Here is an 11473-nt window from a genome sequence, read left to right on the forward strand (position 1 = left end):
ATCACCTATTTATGAAGCCCAAACCCCACTGTCATGAATCAACTCCACATTAGTGGGATGTTTTAGTGAAGAGTAAAACCTATTTTGTGATCAAAATAAAAGTGCAACAAACTTTCTGTTAACACGTTAAAATGGCTGGACAAATTTTCACTAAATTTGATAGGTACGCTTAGGATGGTCTGAATTGTTATACGGCATACATAAAATTCACTTTGGAGCCACCTGGAAAAGGAAGGGATTAATCCTCCAGCTGACACTGAGGACAGATTTTTTTTACCAAACTTTGGAGGGAACTGTGGGGCTGGTTGGCCATTAAATACTGGATATGGCATGTATAAAATTCTCTTTGGGGGTTGCCAGGATAGGAGGGCAGTACAAAGAGATAATATCCATCCAGAACATTTGAAACTGAGGTATGAGATCTACACTGCAAGTGACTGAAACGTGCCATATGTACTAAAATGCCGGAGATGGAGAAGACGCACAGCAGTTTCAAATACCACACCCCCTCCCCCAACTGAAGCAGCCCCACTCCAAGTCACTTCTCACGTAAGAAACTTCATGTGACATGTCTCAGGGTGAAGAGCACCAGCAGGGGTTTATTTAGTGATGGTTAATGATTCTCTCAAACAATATAGGGCAGGCCAGCTAGTTTATTCGTATTGAATCTAAACCTTAGATCTCTGGCTTAACAATAACACAGGAAACCTTTAAAGACACAATAAATCTTGCGTTAAATCAGAGCTGGTTTAAACCAGTCATAAAACTTCTAATACTCTGGGCTGGCAACTACAGCATGACAAATGTTCAGTCCAGGTACAAAACCACATTTCATTCTCCTTGGCACCCAAATCTGAAACAGATCTGAAAAATGCTGAAAAATTGTTTTTCAAAGGCTTTCACCACAGGCCCACTGCTACCGGTCAAGCAGTCATTTCTTCATCCCCCAGGAACAGTTCTAAATGAGAGGGACTGTTCTTTTGATCGGCTTGCCTTGGTGGGTACGTAAGAACTCAGAGAGTTAAATTTCAAGAATGAAGATTAACTGAGATGCCAAGAAGTTTTTACTGCAAGCACAGTGAGCAGAAGGAGATGTCTCCTCAACCAAGGCGGCCGCAACGTCTGCCGTTAACTAAGCTCTCCGACAAGCCTTCACTGGTTAAAGCACAGTAATGAGCTTCTTGCTCTCAGGTGTACATCATTTCTGCCATGTGGGACATTTTCTTGGGAATATACAAGTAATATTCCATGTAGCCTGACAGGTCCTCAATGGTCACGTCATCCACGAAGACTCGAGCTTGCTCAGAACAGGAGCGGGGGGAGCCAGACAGAGTTCTCGTGTGAAGCGACTGAGAGTAGTCCTCCAGCGTGGATCTTCGCTCTGGGGCTAAGGGAGGGACGTTCTGCAGGCCTGAGAAGGAATATACCTCCATATCATGCCACCGCTTACACTGGCACTCCTTGCCTACGCATGCACATGGCTTGCCCTGGTTTAGCCTGGAAACGGATTGGAAGTCAGAGAGATCATTGGCCTTGAGACTTGCTTGGGAGCCCTGGGGAGCATCAGAGGAGTCTTCCTCCTTACTCTCTGATGGGAGCCTTGGAACCGAAGTTCTCAAAGGCTCAATAACTGCCCCTGTGTGATGAGTATCGAGAGAAGCTGAGCATTCTCCTGCACTGAACTCTTTCGGGGTTGCAATTCCCAGCCCACTGCCGCCATCAGGGGAGTCCGCCTGGCTTCTGTGCTTGAGCTGGCTGCTCGAGGAAGCAGCTATTGTACTGCAATGTATAAACTTTGGAGGATGAAGGACAGGAGACTTAGAACGCCGACGACGCTGGGTCCTCACTGCTCCTCGTGAAGACTTCCTTGTAGACCTAAGAGGAAAAAAATGCACAAGAAGATGTTGGAATACAGAGGTCTCCTAAAGAGATTCTTTAAGATAGTTGGAAATTTGCCACCTCTCTGGTTTATGAGTCTAAATAAGTTTCCCCCAAAGAGATGTGCCTATCTATTTTCAAGCTGCCTAAGTCTCTGTGTCTCAAAAACGTCAATATCTCCTTATTACCAAGGTATAGAAACAGGAGAGGTAAAGGGGAGTTTTAAATCGCACTTCTTGGACAAAACATTTGGCGCAGAATACCTGTCTGCCCTGCCCAACCCTTGGCTTGGGAACCTCTGACCAGTGGGTCTGGAGAAGCACCCTGCACAGACAGCTTAGACTGATGCTGTTAAAACCTCAATGTTGTGCTCCACGCCCTGAATGCAGCACAGCAGCTTCAGTACCCTGCGGGGCTAATGCTACAAACAGCCACTCTGCCGTGATTACTCAACAGAAGAGCAGATTTAGAATTCATTTCTATCACAGCTGAAAAACAGATTTAGACTCTCTGAAGTTTTCAGATATTGGGAATTATCAGACATACTGTAACATTTTATAAAATTTTAAATAAATAAGAATTGAGGGAGTTCCCTGGTGGTGCAGTGGTTAAGAATCCACCTACCAATGCAGGGGACTCGGGTTCGATCCCTGGTCCAGGAAGATCCCACATGCCACGGGGCAACTAAGCCCGTGCACCACAGCTACTGAGCCTGCGCTCTAGAGCCCGCAGGCCACAACTACTGAAGCCTGCGTGTCTAGAGCCCGTGCTCCACAACAAGAGAAGCCACCGCAATGAGAAGCCCACGCACCACAACGAAGAGTAGGCCCCGCTGGCTGCAACTAAAGAAAGCCCGCGTGCAGCAAGGAAGTCCCAACGCAGCCAAAAATAAATAAATAGTAAGAAAAAAAAAAAAAAAAAGAATTGAGCAAAGAGAAAAAAGACTCAAAATTGCCAAGCAAATTTGAAAACAGAACCAAGTAGAACTTTAAAAACTTTGTAACTGAAATTAAACTAAATAGATGGGCTAAACAGCAGAACACATACAGCTAAGAAAAGAAAATACTGGAGGATAAATCTGAATTATTTACAACAGAGGTCAGCAAACTGCAGTCTCTGAATCAAATCCGGCCCCCTACCTGTTTCTGTACAGCCCATGGACACTGCTCCCATAGGCTAGAACTGTAAGCCAGGCAGACATGCCTGAGGACCCCGCTTTGCCCCTGTTCTTCCCTCCACTCCCTGTGCCCGTCTTCCTGGCCAGCAGACATGTGCATTACACCACGGCCTGGGGCCCTCACTGGCTACCATCTACATGTTGGGGCTCTGCTGTCAACAATCGCTAGGTACTGAGAGGTAGAATCTCAGTTTGTACCAGGCTCTCTGGAGGAGAGAGGGTGTGCTGGAATCTGGGTGCCACTGAGGCAGAGAGTAAAACTGATCCTGGCAATGCTCCCTCCCCACCCATCCCACCAGGCTCATCATTTCAGCCTCAGACTGTCTCAGCAACTGAACACAAAGTGTGTCCACCAGCCAGGATGGTGAACATCAAGCAAACAGGGCAGGGCAGGAGTTTTCTCCCTTTTTAAGTACCTACAAAATATCCCTGGATCTCACCTCTTGGCCTCCAAAGCCTAAAATATTTATTTTCTGACCCTTTACCAAAAAAGTTTGCCAACTCTTGACCTAGAAGACAGCACAGAAACTTAAGAGATTTGGAAAAATGTAAAAGTTAAGAGGTATGTAAGACAGAATAAAAAGTCTGAAGTCTCTGAAAGAAAGAATACAGTGAATGGGAACACAGGTAATTTTTTAAGAGATGATGGCTGAGAAATTTTCTGAATTGATGCAATAAGAGAATCTACAGATACAAGAAGCACACACTAAAGCAGGACAACTAACTGGAGAATACCAAAAACAATAGGAATACCTTAACAGCAGCTAGAGAACTAGGCAGATTATTTCCAAAAAAAAAAATTATTTGAAAAAAGATCCTATAAGTAACACATTTTTAAACTTAATTTAATGGACATATATAAAACCTAAGAATGATTAAAGGAGAGCCATTCTTCTCAAACACACATAGAACATGTATAAGAATTGACTACAATCCAGGCTATACAGCAAGTCTCAGCAAATTCACAATGAGAAGAAAGGGTCTTCTTTAACTGGTGCATCTTGGGTTCTATATCATAACACTCTTTTCTGGATACTTAGGAAAGAAAATTCAATAGTATGTTAAGATGTTGGGATAAAAATCATCTGCAATGAGACGCTCTTACCCATGCCAACTGTCTTTAGATGCACATGTGGTTTTAGGTTTGGTATCATCCACTGCTGTTCTGACTGATGCTCTGACACTTGTGCCTTCTCCAACAGACAGAGATGCTATGGACCTGAAGACAAAAACAAAGTTTACTGCTTAGAAAACCATGGAAGGAGGAGAACATATTGCTCTCACCAACCCAAATGCAACTTGTATTAATACCTTTATTATCTTTCTAGTTTGGGTTTCTCAAAAATTGCTCAGCTTTTAGTGTAAATTTTCCTCCGAAACCAAAGTTGGAGTATCCCTAAGAGCTCGCAGTTGCAAAATCATAAGCAAAAGAATGATTCTTAAGTATAACCAGCAGTGGGATATAAATAGACTTTTAGGCTGTTTATCTGGGGCAGATCAGGCCTTATGTCCAGGGAGAATGCTAACGACAATGACCACTTACTTTATATGGGCAAACCAGAGCCATGGAAACTAAGCTTAGGAGCAAAAACTTTAGGAGACTCAATCTAACTTTAGGAGACTCAATCTAAATAAATACTTTTTCAAACAGTATACAACTTATACAAAAATATTCTAATTTTTACAACCAATAAACTTGAAATATTACTCAGAGCTAAATCTCTGCAGTTTAAAATTACATAAGTAACATGGGTTCCCAGTAAAGATGAAAAAATTTAAAAGAGAGAAAAGAATCATCTATGATCTCACAACCCAGAGATCACCAACATTAACATTTAACATCAACTTCTTTTGGAACTTTTCAATACACACATACATACACACATATACAGGGCTCCTACTATACATGCTGTAGTCTTGATAAATATCCTTTAGAAAGAGACAATCTACTAAGTAAAAAGATGTTCACTAAAATATAGTTTAAAATAAACTTAAATGTCTAATAATAGAAAATAGTGTACTATATAAATTATGGCCAATCTGTACAATGGAATATTAGGAATTTATTAAAAATTAACTGTGCAAAGAACTCTTAATGACATGGGAGAATGTTTATAACATAATATTATGTTATGCTTGTAACGTAAGAGAAAACAGCATGGATAAACACCTGTACGTATATTATGACCTCAACTGTGTAAAAAAAGTGAATGCTGTTATTACAGATGATCTAGATATTAACTGTGGTATTGGTAAATTGTGATTTTTTACTTCCTTTTTTATCCTTTTTTTTTGTTTTTGTGATTTACCCATAATAAGCATGTATTATGTTATAGTCTGATGAAAAGGACTATGTTGTTTTACAATAAATATATAAAGATTTGTCCTGATAAGACAAATACCATTAGAAACCAAAACCTGTTGAACAGGATCATGCTAAATTCCTGGCAAGGCTTGGTTACTTTATGAGTCAGTACCTCACATGTTCCATTCGTAAATCAGCAACAATACAAAACAACTAGAAACGTATGATACACTATACAAGTCTTATTCTGCTTAGTCACAGTAATGACTCACCCCTTGTATTCTTATTTGGTTTTCTCAAATGCTCTGCACTGCTCCTTCTCTTTCTATAACTTAACTCAAAGTAGAGCGCATGCTACAAACATATAATATTTGACCATATATTGTACAGACATTTTGAAAAGTTTTTTTTATGTTCCAAGTAAATTTTAGGGGCATGGAACTAGCTTAATTTTATGCTCCAACTTCTTAAAACACCAGGAAAGAAGTCTGTATATCAAGAGTTATATAAATTTATACACTAAGGGATACATGTACGTGTGCATTTACACATTCCTAGCATTTTCCTGATTAAAAAATATTTATTTCTATACCAGAAATCACAAAGGAATACACTATGACTGCAATCTGGAACTATTTGTTTTTCTGCTTTGTTTCTGTTTCCCAAAATAGCTTATAAAGTACTAATCAATTCTAATGGCAAGATGACCATATTGGAAAATCACTAGGAGAAGATACTTATTTGAAGTATCATGGAAGCAAATGTAAGCACCTGTAACAGCTACTGTGCAAATCTATTAGCATAAATTCTCTCATTTGGTAGGCCAAAAATAGTACTAGCAATAAGCAGACAGCTATAACGATAACTAACAACTATTTAATTTTACATGCACCAGGTACCGAATGCATTTCTTCATGTTGTCTTCAAGGTACCATATAAAGGAATGGTTAAGAGCAGAGGTTCTGGAGATAAACTGTCTGGGTTCAAATCCTGGCTCTACCACTTCTTACCAATGTGACCTTTTGCAAGTGACTTAATTCATCTGTAGCTCCTCTGTAAACTATATAGTATACTCTGTAGTATCTATCTTCTAAGTTGGTAGTAAGGATAAGATGATGTGTACAGAGTACTTAAGCCAGTGTCTAGGGCATAGTAAATGAATAATAAATTTGAGCAATCATTATTTACTCCTTGCTGTGGAGTGTTCAGTTTCCATTCATGAAATGAAATATTCTTATATCCATTAAAACTTTGAGATTTCTTCTGGCCTGGGGCAAAGAAGGGGGATGAAAAGAGTCCTGCATAGAACATTTTGCAAAGGGTGAAATATTAACATTCAGACAGCAGCTGGTCTGCAGGTGCTCTAATTAGTTTGGCCAAAGGGTCCAAGATTATTGATCTCAGTGACAGAACCCTAATGAACAGGTTTCCATAGTGATAGGGTCAGCAATCAGAGCCCATGAAATCGCAATGTCTGCAGAGATTCCTACTGAGCCAATTCACTTTTAGTGAAAAATACTGTGATTCCCTAGAGATGTATGAGGAACTCTCTGATGGGACACTGCCTAATGTTTGATTAAAAAGAGGTGGGGGGAGGGGGAAGGGGAACCCTCCTCAAAGTTAAGAAGAAGAACCCCCAGCCTTGGAGTACAAATGAGCACCTACTTTTCAAAATTTAACAGAAGAGTTTCTTTTATAAGTAAAACAATGCTGTACAGAATTTGGTAAAATGTCACACTATTAACATTGACACCTTCTACAAATAAAAAGAAATTTTAGAAGAGAAAGAGCTCCCCTGAGGAAATGTCTATTTAAATCTAGTAAACAATTCCCCAATAATATATTCCATATTTAATTACCCTGATGCATCCACTCTTAATTTCTTGAAAGCAGTTTGTAGACTCTCCTCCTCTCCATCCTTGGCTTCAGATTTCATTGTGAAAGTTTTACACTACTATCGATGTTCCCGTTAATACTAAAAAGAAAATAAAATGAACAAAGTGAAAACAGGTGAGTTCAAACATATACTTTTGTTAAAATCTATATTTCTGATACTACCATTGCTTGTTAGGGGGAGAAAAAGCAAATTTCTACTTCTAAAAGGAAGTTTCAATGACTAGGAAACTGTAGGTTTTATTTCTTAAGAGAAGACACATGAAATAATACAGAAAAAGTATATTTATTATGATGGAATTTAAACTGTCCAAATACTTGATGCCAATATCCTATTACACAGTTTTGGAAACTACGTCACCTAAAATCTGTGTTTAAGTATACTTTTTAACAGGAGGTGAATCTCTCCAGTTGTAGAAGTCTAGAAACCTACAGACAAAATGACCTCTACATCAGAAATATAAGGGAAAAGCTCAACATATAGAACTCTGAGCTTTAAAACACTACTGAGGGGACTTCCCTGGTGGCGCAGTGGTTAAGAATCCGCCTGCCAATGCAGGGGACATGGGTTCGAGCCCTGCCCCCGGAAGATCCCACATGCCGCGGAGCAACTGAGCCCATGTGCCACAACTACTGAGCCTGCATGACACAACTGCTGAAGCCCACACGCCTAGAGTGCCTGTGCTCCACAACAAGAGAAGCCACTGCAATGAGAAACCCAACGAAGAGTAGCCCCTGCTCACTGCAACTAGAGAAAGCCTGCGCGCAGCTACGAAGACCCAACGCAGCCAAAAATAAATAAATAAATTTACTTAAAAAAAAAAAACACTACTGAGTGTTTGTCTCATCCAGCTCTAAACATTTCAGGTAAGAATAACTTTGTGACACATGATAGCATTTCTCTAAAGCAATCCTGACCCAGATATCAATGTTTATACTCATATTAATATTCATACCCACGTATCAAGATGTTACCATTACTAAGGCAGGATTGCAAACAAGTTTCAATGATACTGCTTACTCCACACTCAACCTTTGTTTTCTTTAGCTTCAAATATTTTCTTACAAGAATAGATGAACTATACTTGCAACTCAAAAACAAACTTAAAACAAAATTAGCTAAAAAAAGAGGTAGAAAGTAAAGGAAAAAACTGAAATTATTCTACAGATGTGCCTTTAAATGATCTCCACTTAATCAACTAGCTTGATTAACCAAAGTTCTCCATTTCTTCTACCCTGATTTTTATATTTAAACCAAAAAAAAAAAAAAAAGATGGGAGAGAGACCAACCAAAGCAACAAGAGATACAATAGAGAAGTTAATAAATTCTTTGACTCTAGTCTCCCATTTTTTTTGACTCGGGGTAAAAAATTTCTTAATACCACATCCTGAACAAAGCATAAATCAATCTCTATAAACATATCACAGGGAATCAGAAAGAAAAAAAGTAAAACAAAAAATATAAGATGGGGAATTTTTGAAGCGAAGAATTCACTTTACCTTCTCTATTTCCAGAGTGCCCTTAGGCACCCTCAGAGGGAGCAGTGCCTCTGTGGATCCTTGGATCCTCTCTGATTCTATATCTGCTCATTTCTCAGGGGTGGGTTTGATGTTATTGTGAGACCTCTAATATTCTACAGGTCACGGTGTCATAACATGTTTGATATAATGTAACCATGTAGTACCAGTGGCAAAATTAAGAAGCAAGTGATCAAGACTATTTGTTTCATTTATTAATGTGTAGAAGGTATTTTAGGCAGATCTCTGGGGAGCACTGAAAACAGTGTCAAAAGAATTCAGCTAGCTTTCACCTCAACTTCTTAAGACAAAAAATTTAAATACACTCCCCATATGTATTTTGCTGGTTTACTTAACCAGTACATCAATTTGAGGAAACATTATCAGTTCCACATTTCACTGGTTCTTAATTCTTCAGGATTCAGAGGAGGACCCTCTCCCAGATACACAATAATGTCCTATATACTTGGGGAGAGGGGTGAGCAAAGATCACATATTCTATTATTTTTGAAGCTCCACAGCATCTAAAAAGGTGCTTCTGTAGTCTATAAACAAATTCTTCCTGCTGAAGAATACGGGGATACAAGGGAGATACAAGGGAGAACCTGACACCAGGACTGTGAACCCTATTCCTGTAAGGACTGGAATCTCATTCCTGCCCTAACACTGTGCTAAGATGCTCTGCACCCAAACATGGAACTTTTAATTACACAGTGTTAACTTAACATTACTGCAGGTGACCTCTAGATGTTAATACAAACTCAGCTAATATTCTTGTTGACACACTAAAAGATCCATCAGTTAAAAACCAAAACAGACCAAAATAAAACTGGCTACAGAGTAAAACTTTAGGAATGAAGTTCCAATTAAACTAGTCTCAGACTTCCAGCATTTTGATTACTCACCTTTTCCCTCAGTTATATTAACCCAGGGCAAAGGTGAATCTTAGGCATGACCGCAAGAGCTAAATCAGAGCATGTCTGTAATTACAAAAAGGCTTATTATGCTCCTCCCTCTTCCCAGCTTCCCATTCACTCAACTCAAGAGCTGTACAACTAACTCCGGGAAACATGTACATGACTTGCCCTTCTTCATTAATATTAAATTTGTGGGAGGCATTCTTGCAGTTTTTATTGCTCTAACTTCTTGAAATTGAACAATCCCCCCAAAGATCAAACTTCTACTTTGTTTTAAGTCAAATCACATGGGGCCTCGGATTTTCCCTAACCTTTCAGAAAACACAAAATTCTTTTAAGTTCCTCCAACAAAAGGGCAAATTCCGGATTTTCTCTGACTTTCAACGAAGAGTATGTCTCACAATCTTATTTACATCTTGCAGTTTTAACCAATACCTCTTTGAACCTCAAGCCTAGGTCCAAATTTCCAGGACCCTGAAAAGAGCTGAGAACGATCAATAAAGGATCTGCGCGCAAGAGTGTCATCACAATGTTACAGATTTAGAAAATTTCCCTGCCCACCAGGAAGTGTGGAATCCGGGGAAGAAAATCGCGTCCAGCAACTCTGGAAGACGCAAACAAGACTAAGTTGCAACAATCTGCCCCCGAGACAAAACACGTTCACGCTTCTCTCTACTCACTCAAACCCCTACACTCTAGGTGCAAGAGCACTATGTTAATTCTTTTTACCCAGAAACTGGATCGGTCGTGCTTAAACATGGGGAAAAAGGTCGGGACCTGGGGGGTTCGGAGAAAGGGGAGCTGTCCAGGGCCCTAGCTGTGCCCGCCCGGGGTCTCCCGCTGGAAAGCTGCTCCTTGAGGATACTCCCCGGGCCAGAATGAGAGACTTGAGTCAGGCCAATAGGCAAGGGATGCAGGAGGAGGCGGGGGCAGAGCCGAAGAGGCACACAACGAGACTGGGGCTCAGAAACTAGCGGGAAAGGGCGGGAAAGGGCAAAGGGCGGCCGAGAAAGGCGAAAAGAGGAAGCTACGGACGAGAGGGAGAGGGCGGAGGCGAGGGACGGGGCGGGAGCAGCGGAGGCGGGAAGGGGCGAGAGAGCGGAGCTCGGGCAGGGCCAGGCCGCAGCAGCAGAGGGGGCGCGGAGAAGCGCAGGCCCTGCCCGGCCCAGGCAGCTAGCGCCGGGGAAACAACGCGACGCGAAGCTGGACGGCCCAGAGGAAGCCGCCCGTGGCCAGACCGGGCCTGGAGGCCGAGACGCGGTGCCGCAGCGTCTCCCCGTCACGTCTGGGCACGCACCTCCTGGCGCCAGGGGCGCTCCGGTGAGCCAGTCCGGTCACTTCAGATCGTCTCTCCCCGATCGCGGCGCCTGACTGACCCGGATCTAAATCCGCGGAGGGGGCGACCCGCGCCTCCGGAGTCGCACTGCGCCTGCGTCACTCAGACACGCTCCCCGCCCCCTGTTCGTGCTCCTCCCACCCCAGTGACTAGGCAACGCGGCAGGCGGTGGCTGCGCAGGCGCGGGGCGATGGCCGCGCCTCTCAAACGCCTGACGCCCGCCCCTCGCGAAGCACGTGCTCCTGACGTCATTTCCTGTTTTTCTCTTCATTAGTCCCGCCCTCCGCAAAGGATTCGCTTTGGAACGGGTTTTGGGGTGTGCCTGCTTCCTCCTCTCGGTCAGGTGAGTGAGTGGGCGTTGTTCTTCGTTGTCGAGCTGCCTCCGCTTCCCCGCGTCTCCTTGTGCTTGGTGCTCCACCTGGAGTCAGCGAGGCTGCGGAATTCTGCTG

The 11473-nt window shown here is 42.0% G+C and overlaps 1 protein-coding gene across 1 annotated transcript; it reads right to left on the minus strand.

Annotated features, from left to right (window-relative positions):
- Window positions 1–602: 602 nt before the first annotated feature.
- On the minus strand, window positions 603–11126 carry OSER1 (oxidative stress responsive serine rich 1). Its single transcript, XM_082671467.1, has 4 exons — window positions 10986–11126; window positions 7220–7335; window positions 4161–4274; window positions 603–1875 (listed from the first exon to the last, which is right to left on the minus strand). Exons 2-4 carry the CDS (start codon window positions 7294–7296, stop codon window positions 1188–1190), a joined length of 879 nt encoding a protein of 292 aa, XP_082527593.1. The 5' UTR covers window positions 7297–7335; window positions 10986–11126; the 3' UTR covers window positions 603–1187.
- Window positions 11127–11473: the final 347 nt, after the last annotated feature.

Source organism: Grampus griseus, assembly GCF_964374135.1.
Source record: "Grampus griseus genome assembly, chromosome: 14".
NCBI classification, from domain to species: Eukaryota; Metazoa; Chordata; class Mammalia; order Artiodactyla; family Delphinidae; genus Grampus; species Grampus griseus.

Bases quoted from the DNA above. Each gene is read 5' to 3' on its own strand.
- OSER1 (XM_082671467.1), bottom strand. From the start codon at position 7,296: ATGAAATCTGAAGCCAAGGATGGAGAGGAGGAGAGTCTACAAACTGCT. The intron at 4,275-7,219 runs GTAATTAAATAT...TTTTGTCTTCAG, and splicing joins TTAAGAGTGGATGCATCAGG to GTCCATAGCATCTCTGTCTG. The intron at 1,876-4,160 runs GTAAGAGCGTCT...TTTTCCTCTTAG, and splicing joins TCTAAAGACAGTTGGCATGG to GTCTACAAGGAAGTCTTCAC.